The 17,718-nt window shown below is 43.0% G+C and overlaps 3 protein-coding genes across 3 annotated transcripts; 1 reads left to right on the top strand and 2 right to left on the bottom strand.

Moving 5' to 3' along the window:
• Nucleotides 1–5,416: 5,416 nt before the first annotated feature.
• On the bottom strand, nt 5,417–6,041 carry LOC148136246 (uncharacterized; the record flags this gene model as incomplete). Its single annotated transcript, XM_087983581.1, is given in 2 exon segments — nt 5,417–5,708; nt 5,710–6,041. Coding segments are annotated over 2 exon segments (624 nt in total), but the record flags the coding sequence as incomplete, so codon positions are not given.
• A 537-nt stretch (nt 6,042–6,578) lies between these two features.
• On the bottom strand, nt 6,579–12,415 carry LOC122543950 (uncharacterized). The gene is made up of 4 exons (XM_043682911.2): nt 12,345–12,415; nt 11,882–12,055; nt 10,731–10,846; nt 6,579–8,766 (listed from the first exon to the last, which is right to left on the bottom strand). The coding sequence occupies exon 4, from the start codon at nt 8,763–8,765 to the stop codon at nt 7,464–7,466; it is 1,302 nt and encodes a 433-aa protein (XP_043538846.2). The 5' UTR covers nt 8,766; nt 10,731–10,846; nt 11,882–12,055; nt 12,345–12,415; the 3' UTR covers nt 6,579–7,463.
• LOC122543949 (uncharacterized) lies at nt 12,123–16,653 on the top strand. The gene is made up of 2 exons (XM_043682910.2): nt 12,123–12,363; nt 13,658–16,653. The coding sequence occupies exon 2, from the start codon at nt 13,946–13,948 to the stop codon at nt 15,245–15,247; it is 1,302 nt and encodes a 433-aa protein (XP_043538845.1). The 5' UTR covers nt 12,123–12,363; nt 13,658–13,945; the 3' UTR covers nt 15,248–16,653.
• Nucleotides 16,654–17,718: the final 1,065 nt, after the last annotated feature.

Here is a 17,718-nt window from a genome sequence, read left to right as displayed (position 1 = left end):
GTGGAAAAACATTCATCTAGTTCACACAGACAAGAGATCTTTTAAATGTCTATGACTACAGTGACTGTGTAAATAATTAAATCCTGATCCAGTACAAAGTCATACAATAGAATCTTCAGAGTACAGAAGGTGGTCATTCGGCTCATTGTGCTGGAACTGTCTGTGAAAATGCTGACAATTGAGCCCCTCTCCCTTGCTTCTTCTGCCTTATGAAGGAATATTCCAAATCACTTTTGAAAGTTACTGTTCAATCTGCTTCCAACAGACAATCTGATAACATCGTTCAGATCATCAGAACTGAATTAAAATAATCTCTCCTCATTTGCCCCCTTTGACTTTTTGCTACATACTTTGAAGTTAGGTTCTGTGGTTACCAACCATCCTGAAGTTGGAACAGTTTCTCCCCATGCAGATGAAACCAGCTTAAAAATTTACCACCCTTCAATGAATTCCCTCTTTAACCTTCTGTGCTCAAAGACAAATAATCTCAGCTTCTCCAGTCTCTCCATGGTCTGTGATCAGTTACTCATTTTCAGATTAAACATGTGAGGGATTAAGTGAACAGTATGGTTCGGCCTCAGATAGTTCCCAGTGAAAGGGATGGATTTGGTCGTAAAGAAACAGAACTTGCATCACTGATTTCAGACAATGGATTGTCTCTTCCTGATTTTTACTTGGAGGAAAGTCCTGCAGATCTGGTACTGGATGTGGAAAGAACAATCTGCAATTGGAGGAATAGAAAAAGATGGTGGTGAGATGGAGCAGAGTATTGTCAGTGTGCCTGCGTAAAACACCACAGTGCTTCTGGGCATTGTTTCCCAGTAGATGAGAAATAGGAGACGCCTGGGACAGGTCCTTGTAGCACACCATGTTCAAGAATTTTGGAGAAGAAATGGAGATTAAAGAGGAGGTGGTAGATTGCAATGGTGGTGAGGTCAAGAGTTTTTTTTTCTCAGGATGGGTGATGATCAGGGATTGAAAGGTGAAAGGGACAAAACAAAAACAGTGAGAGAGAGAGAAAGAGACAGAGAGAGAACTGTTCACAATTTTAGTGACCATGGGAGAGTTGGATGGTCAGTTGTTTAGTAGGAATAGGATCGAGGGACTCAGAAGTGGGTCAAATGAACAAGTCCTGATGGGAGATCTAGAAATTAGAGAAATACATGGGTTGAGATTTCAAAGAAGAATTTGACACAGTTTGGCTGGGTGAGCTCAGGGAAGGGAAAGACACGCAGAGGTTACTCATCAGATGCTCTCACTCCTGATGACAGTCCATCAGTTCCTCACTTGTTGGACTTGAAGATGGAGGAGATGGTGAAAGCCCTAGAACTTGGAATAGGAGGGACCATTCTGCCCCTGAACTTGCTCTGCCATTCAGTTGGATCTTGGCCAGTCATTTCTTTTTTGCATTATTCCCATTCTGTCATCCACCTCGGGAATCTATTGCTTCCTGTATTGAACATCCTCAATTGTTGAAGAATTTTAAAGATTCTGAATGAAAAATCCCTCCTCACTCAGTCTTCAGTGGCCTATCCTTCATTCTGAGTTGAGATCCCTTAGTTCTAGACTCAACAGCCATGGGGGATGTCCTATCACACCTACCCTGAAAGAATATCGTAAATTTCAATTCTCAAAAGTCACGGCCCCAGTTGACACACCACTGAGTTCACATAGACAAGAGATCTTTTAAATGTCCAAATGACTACAGAGACTTCTTTTCCGTTAATCACAGCCAAGACTGATCTATGTTCAGTGGAATCTACTGCAGATGTTACTAAATTTAGTCCATTTTACTGCCGAAGGAAAAAAAAGAACTATAGTTGCTGGAGATTTGAAACAAAAACAGAAATTGCTGGAGAAATTCTGCAGGCCTGGCAGTGTCTGAGGGAAGGAATCAAAATACTGAGGGCCAGCCAAATCCTCTGTACTCGATGGGAACTGTCTTCAACAAATAGTTAAAAATCCATGGAATTCAGTGTTAGAACAAGAAAATTATGTAACAGAAGCAGGCCATTTGGCCCAACATGTCCACACTGACCCTCTGAAGAGTAACCCACCCAGACCCATTCTCCTGCCTTAATAATCGATATTTCCCCTGACTAATGCAACTACTCAATACATCCCAAATACTACGGACAATTTAGCATGGTCAATTCACCTAGATTGCACATCTTTGGACTGTGGCAGGAAACCCATGCATTCACAAGGAGAATGTGCAATCTCCTCACAGACAGTCACACAGTGCTGGAATCGAATCTGGGTCCCTTGTGCTGTGAGGCAGCAGTGCTAACCACTGAACCACTGTGCCACCTGCAGAAATTTAAGTAAAAAGAAAAACAAAATCAATCCTGGAAAACTGAAAAGAACAAAATGGATATTGGTATTCCATCATTATAAAATGCTAAATTCATGATAACAGTTTCAGATAAGACTCTAGCAATGAACACTTGCCAACACCAATCTTGGTGCTGCTAGAACCCCTCTTGACCAATCAATGTGTGGGTATTTAAAAATGAAACTTAATATTTTGTCAACATCTTCCATGGTCACACTCTTGGTAAAGTATAATTTCTAGCTCATCTTGGATTGCCGAACAGTTTCATCTTTATCAATGTAGTAGAAACTTAAACCTGTAGATTCACTTCCAGTCAGGAACACATCGGTTTTCTACTCATCTCTGACTTGAAGCACATTTCCAGCATTCACTGTTGTTCTTCCTCTGACTCTAGAGATTCTGTTCTATAACTAGGAGCTCTGAGCCATAGGAGACAGTAGCTAGGACACATTCCTTCTTCACAGCAGAATAAACCCATACTGGGGCTTTGCTGTCAGTGACGAGGAGACGAGAAAGATCAAAGTGCTATTTGTGCTTCTCAGTGTGACTCGGAAGGAAATATCCACGCTTAAGTTCTGTTGCTGTCATATCCTCCCCTGAGACTGTTGTTTCTGATCTCCAGATGAATAGAAACACTCAGGATTCAAACAATCTACACTGACATGTTTGAAGCAAACCTGATTTATTTGACATTTCTCCAGAATATTAAACTCCAGTCCAATTTCAGAGGTTAGAAACATCATCAGAAAAAAAACTCCAAAGGTCAGAATAAAGTCATCTGAAAGTTATGGCACAGGTGGAGGCCACTTGGTCCATTGTGGTTATGTGGCTGAAATAGAACTGTCTAGGCTGATCCCATTTTACTGATCTTTATACATAGAGCTGTATATTCTGCATTCCAAGTGTATCCATGTCCTTTTATTTTAATCCAATGAGATTTCTGCCTCTATCAGACAGAGAATTCCAACTCCCCACCATCTCTATGTGAAATGATTCCTCCCTTCCCCCTTCTTTCTGTGAAATATTTTAAATCTAAAACCTCCAGTTACCAACCTCGCTATTAATGAATAGCTCATTCCGATCCACTCTGTCTGGACTCCTATCTTATCACTTAAATTAAATCTCACCTCACTCTGCTTCTCTTCCACAGAAAACAACCTCAACCTATCCAACCTTTTATCAGAGCTATAATTCTCCAATTCTGGAAACACTCTCATCAATCTCCTATGCAGCCTCCCTGGTGTGATCACGTCTATCCTGGAATGTGGGGCCAGAACTGAGTGTCATATTTTAGCTATGGTCAAATGAGTGTTCTTGTCAGTACCAAAAATTGTGTCCCTGGCAGACAGGGTGATGAAGAAGGTATTTGGCACACTTGCCTTCATTGGTCAGAGCACTGAGTACAGGAGTTGAGATGTCATGTTACAGCTGTACAAGACATTGATGACACCACATTTGTAGCACTGCGTACAATTCTGGTTACCCTGGTACAGGTAGGATGTCATTAAACTGGAAAGCATGCAAAAAAGAGTTACTAGAATGTTACCAAGACTGGATGCTTTGAGTTAAAAGGAGAGGATGCATTGTCTGGGACTTTTTTCCCCTGCAGTATAGGAGACTGAGGGGTGATATTACAGAGGTTTATAAAATTATGAAGGACACAGATAAGGTGAATAGCCAAGACCTTTTTCCCAGAGTAGAGGAGTCCAGAATTAGAGGGCACAGGTTTGAGGTGAGACAGAAAGCTTTAATAACATCCTGAGGGGCAACCTTTTCACACAGAGGGTGGTGCACATATGTAATGAGCTGCCAGAGGAAGTGGTAAAGGCCAAGACACAATTACAACATTGAAAAGACATTTAGACAGAGACATGGATAGGAAAGGGTTAGAGAGATATAAGGAGAAAGTGAGGACTGCAGATGCTGGAGATCAGAGCTGAAAATGTGTTGCTGGAAAAGCGCAGCAGGTCAGGCAGCATCCAGGGAACAGGAGAATCGACGTTTCGGGCATAAGAAGGGCTTCCTGAAGAAGGGCTTATGCCCGAAACGTCGATTCTCCTGTTCCCTGGATGCTGCCTGACCTGCTGCGCTTTTCCAGCAACACATTTTCAGTTAGAGAGATATAAGCCAAACGCAGGCAAATGCAACTAGTTCAGTTTAGTAAAGCTGTTTGACTTGAGTAAGTTTGGGCTGAAAGGTCTGTTTCAGTGCTGTATGACTCTGTGACTGTAATTATCCTGGTTTTCCCATATGGAACTCAATGTGCAGTCCATGGGACTAGGATTCCCTACACTATGTTTATTTATTAACTAAATCAAAACAAACTTCAGATTAAAATAAAGATAGATTCATTTGCTACACACTAATCAACTTCTTCCCTTATACAGAAGTCACCATTTTATAGTAAGTTAACCAAAATATTTTTCTTAATTATTATGATTATTGAAACACTACAGATTTTAAGTTGCTTACAATTCAGATGTCTTCACTATTACAATCATTTTGTAGGTTAGCTTTATCTTTATCAGTGACATTTGATGAATTGAACACTGATTGTACTTAAATATCAAAATGTCTTGAGTTTTATGATAATTAAATAGGTTCACTTTCTAGTTCACTCATGTGATGAACAGAACTGCCCTCGGTACTCCAGCTGTGCTTTAACTCATATTTTCTAAAGTTCCAGCACAATTTATATTCTAGGTTCAACTAAACCCCTCACTAACCTCTTTATGTACCCATCCAGCCATCTTCGGGTATCTGTGGACATCATTCGATGTGCTCACTTTCCTCTAAACTTCTCAGTTTCCGACGAATTATTGTACATTCCCTTTCCCTGTTAGCCCCTCCCCTCCCAGATTCCCTATCTCCAGAATGAATTCCATTGGCCATGTTTCTGCCCTTTTGGCTAGTCCATTGACATCATGCAGTCTGCAGCTTTCTTTCTCATTGTCCATTTTATGGCCAACTTCTGTCATATTTATAAATCTTCCTCATTATGGCCCCTACATTGAAATCTAGATCCTTGACCTCCACCAAGAAACTGTGGAGCCCCATCGGAAATGGGCAGTCAGATAAGGCTCAGTCCCAGCTATAGGTCACAGCAGCATTCTCAGTAGAATCCAATTGCTGCTCTTGCAGGTGAAGTTGCTGGTGTTTCAGGAGGATGTGAGACTGAGCAAATCCTTTCCTGCACACAAACCAGATGTACACTCCCAACCTCAAGTGAAGTTTTTGATGTTTCAGCAGATACTGTTTACTTTTAAACCTATTTTCACAGTCACAATATTGAAAAGGTCTGCTGTCAGTGTGAACAAGTTGGTGTTCTGTGAAATCGGAAGACTGAGTGAATCTCCTGCCACATAGGGAGCAGTCTCTCCCCAGTACGAACTCACTGGTGGATCAGAAAATCAGATGAATCAACAAATTCCTGCTCATACTCAGCACAGGAGAATGGCCTTTCCCCAGTGTGAACTTGATGGTGTCTCAGCAGGTGGGATAATAGAGTGAATCCTTTCCCAGACACAAAGCAAAGGAATGGCTTCTTCCCAGTGTGGGTGTCATGGTGTTTAAGAAAATGCTTTCTGCTTTTAAATTTCTTCTCATAGTCAAGACATCCAAAAGATCTCTCATCAGTGTGAACAAAATGATGTGTCAGAAGATAGGATGAATTAGTGAATCCCTGTCCAATCTGAATTCCCTTGTGTGGCAGGTGGCTCAGCGGTTAGCACTGCTGCCTCACACTGCCAGGGACACAGGTTCAATTCCTGCCTTGGGCAACTGTCTGTGTGGAGTTTTCACATTCTCCCTGCATCTGCATGGGTTTCTTCACACAATCCAAAGATGTGCGATGCTAAATTGCCCATAGTGTTAGATGCATTAGTCAGGGGTAAATGTAGGGAAATTGGTCTGGATGGGTTACTCTTCGGAGGGTCAGTTTGCACTTATTGGGCCAAATGGTCTGTTTGAACACTGTAGGGAATCTAATCTAATCTTATAATAGATTTCCCACACACAAAGCAGATTATGGTTTCTCCCCAGTTAGAATGTGTTAGTAGTTCAGTACATCCTTTCTACGTTTAACGGTCTTCTTGCAGTCAGAACATTTAAAATATCTCGCTTCAATATGAATAAGTTGGTGGGTCAGGAGGTGGAATGACTGAATGAATCCTTTCCCACACACTTTGCAGGTGAATCGTCTTCTCCCCAGTGTGTTGATACATCTATGTTGATGTATCAATATATCCTATCCGCTTTTAAAACTCTTCTCACAGTCAGAACATTTAAAGGGTCTCTCATCAGACTGAATCTGCTCATGAGTCCAAAGGGTTGATAAAGCATTAAATCCCTACCCACACATGGAGCTGGTGAATGGCCTCTTCCCGGTGTGAATGTGCTGGTGTATGTACAGGCTCGATGACTGAGTGAATTGCTTCGCACACACCGAACAGCCTCTCTCCATTGTGATTGCTTGATGAGTTTCCAACCTTGAGGATTAACGGAATCCTTTCCCATCGTCCCCACATTCCCATGGTTTCTCCGTGGTGTTGCTCTCCTTAAGTCATTCCAGGTTCAATGTCTGACTGAAACTGATCTGCACAGACAGAACACATGGACAGTCTCTCTCCATTGTGGAGGGTGTAATTATTTTTCAGGCTGCATAGTTAATGCTCTTTCGACAGTCAGTGCACTGGAACACTCTCACACTTGTGTGTCTCTTGGTGGTTTTGTAGTCACACTGATGTTTAAAATCTCCTCTCACAGACAGCGTTTCACCTTCCACATTCGGGGGTGCCAGTAATGTTCAGGTCCTGTTGAATTGGGTCACTCTGTCAGATCTTGATGTATTGATTCTGATTTGGAAATACAACACAAAAATATCCTGTAAAAGGAGGTTAAACTGAAATACTTAGAACATGAAATGAGCAGACAGGTCATTCAGTCCAATTTCTGCTGATTTATCTCTTCCCTCTTATTCCATTCACCTCATTCTCAGTCTTCCAATTGACATTTCCATCCTTTTCCCCAGTCAGATTCAGATTCTTGTGGATGACATAATCAGTTCACACAACCATTTACAGCATGACCTGCAGCCTGGGTCTTTAAGAGGCCTCTCCTATGTGTGAATTCACTGGTGGGCCTGCAGGGCAGATGTTTCAGTGAATCTCTTTCCAGACTTAGTGCTGTTGAATGGTCTCTCCTCAGAGTGAACACGCTGGTGTCTCAGCAGATGGGATGACTGTATGAATCTCTTCCCACATTCCATGCAGGAGAATGGTCTCTCCCCAGTGTGAACTCTTTGATGTACAGTGAGGTCAGATGACCACCTGAACCTAGCCCCACAGTGAGAGCATCTGAATGGTCTCTCCTCAGTGTGAATACGTTGATGGACTATTAGTTCTCCGGAGGTTTTAAAGCACTTCCCGCAGTCTGTGCAGTGAAAAGATCTTTTGTCAGCATGAACATGTTGATGGTACTGAAGTCCCCCAGAACTTTTATAGGATTTCCCACACTCTGGGCAGTTAAAAGGCCTCTCGTCAGTGTGAACTCGTTGATGACGCATCATTTCCCCTGAACTTTTATAGCATGTCCCACAATCTGGACATTTAAAAGGTCTCTCGTCAGTGTGAACTCGTTGGTGGTACATCAGTTCCCAAGAACTCTTATAACACTTCCCACAATCTGCACAGCTAAAAGGTCTCTCATTAGTGTGAACACGTTGATGACGCATTAGTTCCCCGGAACATTTATAACACTTTGCACAGTCTGGGCACTTAAAAGGTCTCCCATCATTGTGAACACGTTCATGACGTATCAGCTCGCCAGAACTTTTGTAGCATTTTGCACACTCTGAACATTTAAAGGGTCTCTCATCAGTATGAACACGTTGATGAGCCATAAGTTCGCCAGAACTTTTAAAACACTTCCTGCAGTTTGGGCATTTAAACGGCCTCTCATCAGTGTGAACACGTTGATGGGACATCAGATTGCTGGAACTTTTATAGTACTTCCCACAATCTGGGCATTGAAAAGGCCTCTCCTGAGTGTGAACTCGTTGGTGTGTGAGTAGGGTGGATGGCTGCATGAATCCTTTACCACACTTCGAGCAGGTGAATGGCCTTGCCCCTGTGTGGCTGTGTTGATGAATTTCCAGCTCAGAAGGGCACCTGCATTCTTTGCCACAATGCCCACATTGCCACCTTTTCTTCCCAGTGTGAGTGCACTTGTGGTTCTTCAGGTCAGAAGATTGTTTGAGGCCGTGTCCACACAAGGAACACAAATGTGCTTTTTCCCAGATATAAATAGATTCTTTTTCTTCCATGTTCAATATCTGCTGATATTCAGGTTGTGACAAACTGAGCAAATCCATCATATCCTGATTTGATGTTTGGCTTGAATTTCCCAACTGCAAATCTTCCCCTTCTAACATCCTGTGAAATTGATTTAAAACAGAAAAAAGGAAGACAGAATGCACAAAACAGAAAATTAGAAATTGATCTCAATGAAACTGGTAACTTATAGGAATGGGGCTCTCAGAAAAAGTGGGAATGAAAATTGTTGAATCAATGGCGGCACGGTGGCACAGTGGTTAGCACTGCTGCCTCGCAGCGCCAGAGACCCGGGTTCAATTCCCGCCTCAGGCGACTGTGTGGAGTTTGCACGTTCTCCCCGTGTCTGCGTGGGTTTCCTCCGGGTGCTCCGGTTTCCTCCCACAGTCCAAAGATGTGCAGGTCAGGTGAATTGGCCATGCTAAATTGCCCGTAGTGTTAGGTAAGGGGTAAATGTAGGGGTATGGGTGGGTTACGCTTCGGCGGGTCGGTGTGGACTTGTTGGGCCGAAGGGCCTGTTTCCACACTGTAAAGTAATCTAAAGTAATCTAATCTAATGCAATAAGTGAACCCGTTATGAATATCCATCAGGAAAGAGTAACTGCCATCTGGTCAGGATTGACACAGGACTCTGGCCTGTAAGGGAGGACAGAAATGGAGAGAGTGAGAGAGAGAAAATGTGGCTGGAGAGTAAGACCGGGGAAGGGAAAAGTGTGTGCAAGGTGGGAGAAAGAGGGAGCGCAAAGAATAGAAGCAAGCAGGAGCATAGGAGAGTGAGAGGACTGTTTGTGAGTGAGGCCTGTGCAAAAGAAAGGGAAACCATGTGTGTGGAAGTGAGATAAATCAGCAGCACATAGTTGCTGGATATTAGAAATATTAGAAGCCCTACAGTGTGGAAACAGGCCCTTCAGCCCAACAATTGGTCAGAGTATTGAGTAAAGGAATTGGGAGGTCATGTTGCGGCTGTACAGGACATTGGTTAGGCCACTGGTGGAATATTTCATGTAATTCTGGTCTTCTTCCTATCGGAAAGATGTTGTGAAACTTGAAAGGGTTCAGAAAAGATTTACAAGGATGTTGCCAGGATTGGAGGATTTGAGCTATAAGGAGAGGCTGAACAGGCTGGGGCTCTTTTCCCTGGAGTGTCGGAAGCTGAGGTTTACAAAATTATAGAGGTTTACAAAATTATGAGGGGCATGGATAGGATAAATAGAGAAAGTCTTTTCCCTGGTGTCGGGGAGTCCAGAACTAGAGGGCATAGGTTTAGGGTGAGAGGGGAAAGATATAAAAGAGACCTAAGGGGCAACATTTTCACGCAGAGGGTGGAGTGTGTATGGAATGAGCTGCCAGGGGAAGTGGTGAAGGTACAATTGCAACATTTAAGAGGCATTTGGATGGGCATATGAATAGGAAGGGTTTGGAGGGATATGGGCCAGGTGCTGGCAGGTGGGTCTAGATTGGGTTGGGATATTTGGTCAGCATGGATGAGTTGAACCGAAGGGTCTGTTTCCATGCTGTACATCTCTATGACTCTAAATCCACACCGACTCTCCGAAAAGTAATCTACCCAGACCCAATCCTCTATTACTCCACATTTAACCCTGACCAATGCATCTAACCTGCACATCCCTGCGCACTATGGGCAATTTAACATGGTCAATTCACCTAACCTTCACATCTTTGCACTGTGGGAGAAAACCCACACAGACACAGGGAGAATGTGCAAACTCCACACAGACATGCTGGAATCGAACCCGGGTCCCTGGTGCTGTGAGGCAGCAGTGCTAACCACTGAGCCACCATGCCACCCTAAATGGGTGGATGTAGTGATGGAATTCTCATTTAGATACGATCAGAAGAAATCATGATAAACTATCACATGGGGTTAAAAACACTAATTATTAAAGGTAGAGGAGGTTATACAATGGCAAAGAAGTGATCAGGCAGGACAGGGATAAAACAGAGCAATAGATGGACATAAATTCAGATCCACTTCAAACAGCTCACACCAGCCCCACACACCAAGATCAGCATTGAATTGTAGATGAATGCTCAATAATACTCACCTTTGGAAAAATCTTATCGTGATTAAATGTAAAATCTCCTGCTGGATCTTGCAGCTGAGAAGACAGCAGAACTGGAATCAAAGAAAATTTTCAGAAATTTCATGTCTTCCACTTCTCTGTAAAATGGAGGTGACAAAAGAAATAAGTAACAGTCAAGGAAGAAATTCAGAAGAGGCAAACATTTCTCATGATCTTAGTATCTGTTAAAGGATCTCCAAAATCCATCACCATTAGTTACAACATGATTTGAGGGATGAGGTATTTAAATTACAAGGTTATGTTGTAGAGAGTGGACGCCAACTCATGGAGCATTTCAAGGAACATCTCTGGGACACTCGCACCAAACACCCACTGCCCTGTGGCTGACCACTTCAACTCCCCCTCCCACTTCCCCCAAGGACATGCAAGTCCTGGGTTACCTGCACTGCCAAATCAAAGTCACACATCAATTGAAGGAAGGATGCCTCCTCTTCCGCCTTGGGACCCTTCAACCACACAGCATGAATATCTATTTCACTAGTTTGCAAATCTCCCCTCCACCAACCTCATCCCAAATCCAACTCTCCAATTTGGCACTGCCCTTTTGACCTATCCTTTATACGTGACCATCTTTATTCCCACCTATGTGCTTCTCCTCCCCATCGACCTACTACAATTACCCCCCCACTTGCATCCACCTATGGTGGCTAGCACTGCTGCCTCACAGCACCAGGACACCCCATCTGCATCCACCTGTGGTAGCATGGTGGCTAGCACTGCTGCCTCACAGTGCCAGGGATCTGGGTTCGATTCCCGCCTCATGTGACTGTCTGTGTGGATCTGTGTGGCACATTCTCCCTGCATCTGCATGGGTTTTCTCCAGGTGCTTCGGTTTCCTCTCACAATCCAAATTAGTGTAGGTTAGGTGAATTGGCCATGCTAAATTGCCTATAGTGATAGGTGCATTAGTCAGAATGAAATGGGTCCGTGTAGGTTACTCTTAGAAGGGTCGGTGTGGACTTGTTGGGCTGAAAGGCCTATTTCCCACTGCAGATAATCTAATCTCATCTTCTCACTAGCCCCATCTATTTATCTCTCATCCCCCTCCACATTCCTGAAGAAGGAGTTATGCCTGAAATGTTGACTCTCCTGCTCCTCGAATGCTGCCTGACCTGCTGTGCTTTTCAGTGACACACTTTTCGACCCAGACTTCTCCAGCATCTGAAGTCCTCACTTTCTCCTACTTGTAGAGAGTGGGGTTGAGAGTTTGATGGATGTGTCCTTAGGTCAGGACGTCTTTCCGGCCACCAATATTGTTCTTCCAAAGAATATTTCGACAGCAGAAGCTTGAAATGAAAGAAAGAGAAAAATATTGAAAAGTAGAATCAATCTTCAATGACAATTGATTTCAATGGCGTGTTAAATACCCAGCATCCCGTGCGGTGTTGAAGGTCCTCTTTCCACACATCAGGAAGGAGGGCGCGTGCGCACTACCGGCTGGATCCGTGCATTGGAAGCGACAGTGATAGCGGAGACGCTGTTTTCGAAATGGCAAGGTCGGGGAGCCGGAGGGAATGATTGATACGGACAATGGATGGAGAGGGTTTATAAAGGCAAGCAGCGAGAGGCGAGCACCTTGTAAGAGAAGCTGCAGGTTAGTTCTTTGCAGTTTCGTGTCTTTTATCCGGGAACGGTCCGAGGTGAACGGACGCCATCTTGGCGATGATACAAAGCGCATAACGTCACAGTCCAGGGCGGGGCCTGAGAATGAATCTTGCAGATGCTGGAAATCTGAGATTAAACCAGAAAGTGCCGGAGGAAGTCAGCAGGTCTGGCAGCATCTGTGGTGCGACAGAGACACAAAAACGACAGAGTTAACGATTCCATTCTGTTGTGCATCTTCTTCAGAACCCAGGAGGTGCAGCTTCCTTGGCGATAGCTTCACCCACATGTTATATTTGCAACAAACAGAAGACCACATTAATCCCAGGATTTCACTGAATGGGTTTTTTAGCGAACCTGTTCTGATGTGTTATGACCACATCTCTGGAGTAGGTTTAACTTAAGAATCCAGACTCTCTTAGCCAGAGTAGTGTTCCTGAGGGTAGAGTCCTTGGCCTAACCAACTTCAGCTGCTTCATCAATATCTTTCCCTTCCGATGTTGACAGATGATTACATCATTTGTGATGGCTCAGATACTGAGATAGTGCATGTATGAAGCTTCCAAGATCAGCATAAGCAGCAAGTAACATGCATGTCACATTTGTGTCTGGCAATGACCATCTTCAACAATAGAGAATTGGAGTATCACTCCTTAACATTCAGTGGCATTACCATTGTTGAATCCTCGACTATCAGCATCCTGGAGGTTACCATTGACCAGATTAACCATATAAATACAGTTGCTGCAAGAACAGGGGAGAGGCTAGAGATCTTGCAGTGAGAAATTCACTTTGTAACTGTCCAACATCTGTCCACCATTTGCAAAACCTAAGTCAGGTGTGATATGAATTGCACTCCACTTACCTGAATGGATGCAGCTTTAACAACACTCAAGAAGCTTGACACCATGTGGGACAAAACAGCCCTGTTGGTTACCCATCACCTTCACCATTCACTTTCTTTACCATTGATGCACAGTAGCAGCAAAGGGTATCATCTCTCTTGTGTGAGGACAGGGAGCTTGTGGTGTCCCCCTGTGGGCTATGTACCTCCCACGACAAGTTGGCACCTCAGGGTACCCAATGTCTCAACAACACTGGGGACATCAATCTGGTTTAATCAGGAATGGTCCTTTTGTGTGTAGGAGTGGTTTTCACTCTTGTATTATGGATCATATATTTGGAGGGATTGCAATAGAGAAAGAATGTTTCTCAGAAATTGGATGTGTTTGTTCTGAGATTTTACTGTGTACAGACAATCATAATGTTTGTAAATCATTTCACAGAGCAATAGAAAGAAAGACATTGAAGATGGGAAGTCAAATTGAACACAATATCAAGATCTAACAGTGCCATTCAATTCCCTGGGAACACGATTACCTGGTATGTCTGTGGGAAAAGGTTTCAAACATCAGTGTGGGTTGTAAAGTGCCAACATGCAAACACACCTAAGTGTGAATGTTCTAGTGAACTAACTGCAAAAATTATTTAACATCATCCAGTTACCAATCTGAAAAAATATCCACAGAGCAGAGAAACTGTGCACACATTGCATTTATGAACAAGGATTCAACATGTCAACCAATTTGGAGAGATGCCAAGAGATCAGCACCATGGAAAAACCGTGGAAATGTGTGGATTGTGGGAAGGAATACAAATATCCAGGTCAACTGGAAGCTCATCGACGCAGACACTCTGGGGAGAGACCATTCATGTGCTCCGTGTGTGGGAAGGGATTTGCTCGCTCATCCAGCCTCGTGTCACACCAGTGGGTTCACAGTGACAAGAGACCTTTTAAATGCTCTGACTGTGGGAAAAGCTTTAAAAGTTCAAAAGGTCTAATTCAACATCGACCTGTTCACACAGGGGAGAAATCATTCAGCTGTTCCACATGTGGGAAGGAATTCACTTGGGGATCCAGCCTAATGTCACACAAACGTCTTCACCACGGGGAGAGAAGCTTCATCTGCTCAGTGTGTGGGAAGGCATACACTTCACGCTCCAGCCTAATGTTACACAATCGGGTTCACACTGGAGAGAGACCATTCATCTGCTCTGTGTGTGGGAGGGGATTCACTTCATCATCCATCCTAATGTCACACAGTCGAGTTCACACTGGAGAGAGACCTTTTACCTGCTCTGTGTGTGGGAGAGGATTCACATCATCATCCAGCCTAAGGTCACACAGTCGAGTTCACACTGGAGAGAGACCTTTTACCTGCTCTGTGTGTGGGAGGGGATTCACATCATCATCCAGCCTAAGGTCGCATAAGCCATCCCATACTGGGGAGAGACCATTCATCTGCTCTCAGTGTGGAAAGAGCTTCAGTCAGTTATCCAGCCTCACTAAACATCGACGTGTTCACAGTGGGGAGAAACCATTCACCTGCTCCATATGTGGGAAGGGATTCACTTGTTCTTCCCACCTCACTTATCACAGGCATGTTCACACTGGAGAGAGACCATTCATCTGCTCTGTGTGTGGGAAGGGATTTATTAAATCAGCACAGCTTCTGATACACCAGCGTGGTCACACGAGAGAGAGACCATACACCTGCATCGAGTGTGGGAAGGGATTCACTCGGTCATCTGTACTGAGTGAGCACCAGCGTATTCACACTGGGGAGAAACCTTTTACCTGCTCTGTGTGTGGGAAGGGATTCACTCGGTCCTCCAATCTCAGCAGACATGGACTTGTTCACACTGATGAGAGACCATTTAAATGTTGTGAGTGTGAGAAGAGCTTTAGAAGCAGCAATGATTTGATGAAACACCAGCAAACTCATTCTGGAGAGAGACCATTCACCTGCTCTGTGTGTGGTAAAGGATTTAATGATTCATCCACACGTCTGAGACACCAGCGAGGTCATATGTGATTATATTCTGCTGTTACTACACCCAGGACTGAACCGTGTTTACTCTGATGGTTGGGGTTTGAATGTTCTGTTTAATTGGACCTTTGTTTAATTGTCCTGTTATTAATCACATAAGATTCAGAGTTTGTGTCCCTGATTTCTCTCCGATTAGAGGAGACTGAGAGATATGCCGTTACTAACCTGTGAAGTCCTTGTGAAGTGCAGCCACTGTTGTTGGAGGTACAGCAGCTAAATTGTGTGCAACAAACTCTTACAAACAGAAATAAGAATCTGGAAATACTCAGAAGGTCAGGTAGCATGTTTGGGGAGCAGAGTTGACAACAGAAACATGGCTATGACAGACACTCTTTCAGGAATGATTATTAAGGGATGCATATTAAACAGTAAAACTGAGAGATCTGTTCTCCTCTTTGAAATAACTTCATGGGATCTTTTAAGTCCACCTGTGAGGACAGATGTGGCGCTTCAGCTAAAAATTTCTTCCCAAAGACAGGATAGTGCAGTGCTCCCTCAGTCCTGCACCAGTATATCAGCTGTGATTTTACAGTGAAGAGTCCAGATGGGATATTTGAACTCTCAACATTCTGAGACAGAGATGAGGTTGGAACCACTGAACATTAATACCACATAATTACTCCAGATTATTTCAGATCTGACACTTTTGTATGACAGAATTGTTATGGTATAGAAGGAGGCCATTCAGTCCATCGTATTACTACTGACTGTTTGAACATTATTCTTGCTCTTACACCTTTGGTTATTCTCATGGCCATGTTCACCCATTGGGCTCTTGGTCAAAACCAAGTGGATGTGTGTTTTTAAACAGGGTACAATGCTTTGCAGAGCAGCACAAGAGCTGATTCTGCAGCTGGAGTAGTGGAACTTTTTTATTAAATCACAAAGTAAACTACAGACATCAAACATCACAACCTGGTGCTGATAAGACTAAAAACACTTTGTTGTTCAATGACTTGGCCTTAACTATTCAGGCCATTTGCTCTCATTCAAGACGAAATGCTTGAGAACAGAAGGTTTGAAAGTTACCTCTAAATTAATGGCAAGTTGTTCTGTCTCTGATGTAGAGGCATCATTTGAAACCACCAAATGTGGACAGAATTGGTCTGAAATGTAAATTGATGTGAGTCTCTTATTAAACCTTTCAAAGGGAAATTGAGCTGAAGTTTAAAGGGATAATCAAAAAATAACAAGAACAATTAATAAACAGTTCAAGTAGCTCCTGGATTTCAAAAAGGTTTGTTTGAAGGAATAATTGCCTACAGATTTTTAAAAGATGTTTTTGGGTTAATATTCATAAAAAAACAATTCCAGGCACCATTGACTTTGGTACTGTTAAGTCATCAATGCCAAATAAAATAAACAATAAGCAAACACATTATGTTATTGTGTTTCAGAATCGGATGGGAATGTTTGAATTCTGTTTGAAAGGGATTGTCAGCATTGGACAGTCATTGTTCTCCATTGTTCGCAACGGTAACTATACCAGTATGTGCATAATTGTGTGAAAAGGAGTGATGAAGATTGGGAGACAAAGTTAAGGAAAAGCACGCAGCACTTGAATGGCAATTGGAATAATTCACCTTGGATATGATGCAATAGAATAAAGCATCATGTTGCTGGTGGACATTCTAGTGAAAGTGTAGGAGGGACTAATAAGTTGATAGTTTGTTGTAGAGATGTTTGTATCCTTGACTATGCACTTTTGAAGTGAACTTTATTTAATAATCTGGCCACTACCAGAGATACCAGGACAATGTTGGGGGGAGATAGGCAAAGATCTTCAGGATGCATTTCAGTATAACTTCAATATATTCTCAATAGCTACGTTTAGGTTTTACTTAAATAATCTCACCAGGTGAAGGAAACCATTTTGAGATTAACATTTAACTGAAGACAACATCTTGTAATTAATCAAATGTATTAATTGGTCTTCAGCCTGAAATAGGTGATTAATTAAGCAGTGAGCCTTACATATTTATCCTGGCAATAGTGAAGGAAAGAGGATTTTTTTCCAAGTCAGAATGCTGTGCGACTTGGAGGAGACATTGCAGCAGAGGTATTCCTCTGTGTCTGCTGCCTTTATCTTTCTAGATGTTTGAGGTCATGGGATTGGAAATTTCTGTCGAAGGAGCCATAGTCAGTTGCTGTTCTGCATCCAGTGGATAGTATATACTGCTGTTGCTTAGTAGCCAGAAGGTGAGTTTCTCACTGCCAGGTTCCCAGCTTCCTACTAAAATATGAATTAGGAGAAGGTATAGGTCACTGGGACCTTCAAGCCTGTTCTACTAATCAATAAGATCATTGCTCATCGTCTTCTGCTCCAAATTCCACATTCCCATCTCCTCCCAATAATCCTTGATCCCAATGCAAAACAAAAATAGCTACTACCTCTGCCTTAAAAATATTCACCCACTTAGACAGAGTCCCAAATTCACTCAACCGTTCCAGATAAA

This window comes from Chiloscyllium plagiosum, unplaced genomic scaffold, assembly GCF_037043375.1.
Source record: "Chiloscyllium plagiosum isolate Xiang-an unplaced genomic scaffold, Cpla_swu_hap1 HiC_scaffold_46, whole genome shotgun sequence".
Classification (NCBI taxonomy): domain Eukaryota; kingdom Metazoa; phylum Chordata; class Chondrichthyes; order Orectolobiformes; family Hemiscylliidae; genus Chiloscyllium; species Chiloscyllium plagiosum.
This window is presented reverse-complemented; position numbering and strand designations above follow the sequence as displayed.

Excerpts from the sequence above, each read along its gene's own strand:
- LOC122543950 (XM_043682911.2), bottom strand. The coding sequence starts at position 8,765 with ATGTTAGAAGGGGAAGATTTGCAGTTGGGAAATTCAAGCCAAACATCA.
- LOC122543949 (XM_043682910.2), top strand. The coding sequence starts at position 13,946 with ATGTCAACCAATTTGGAGAGATGCCAAGAGATCAGCACCATGGAAAAA.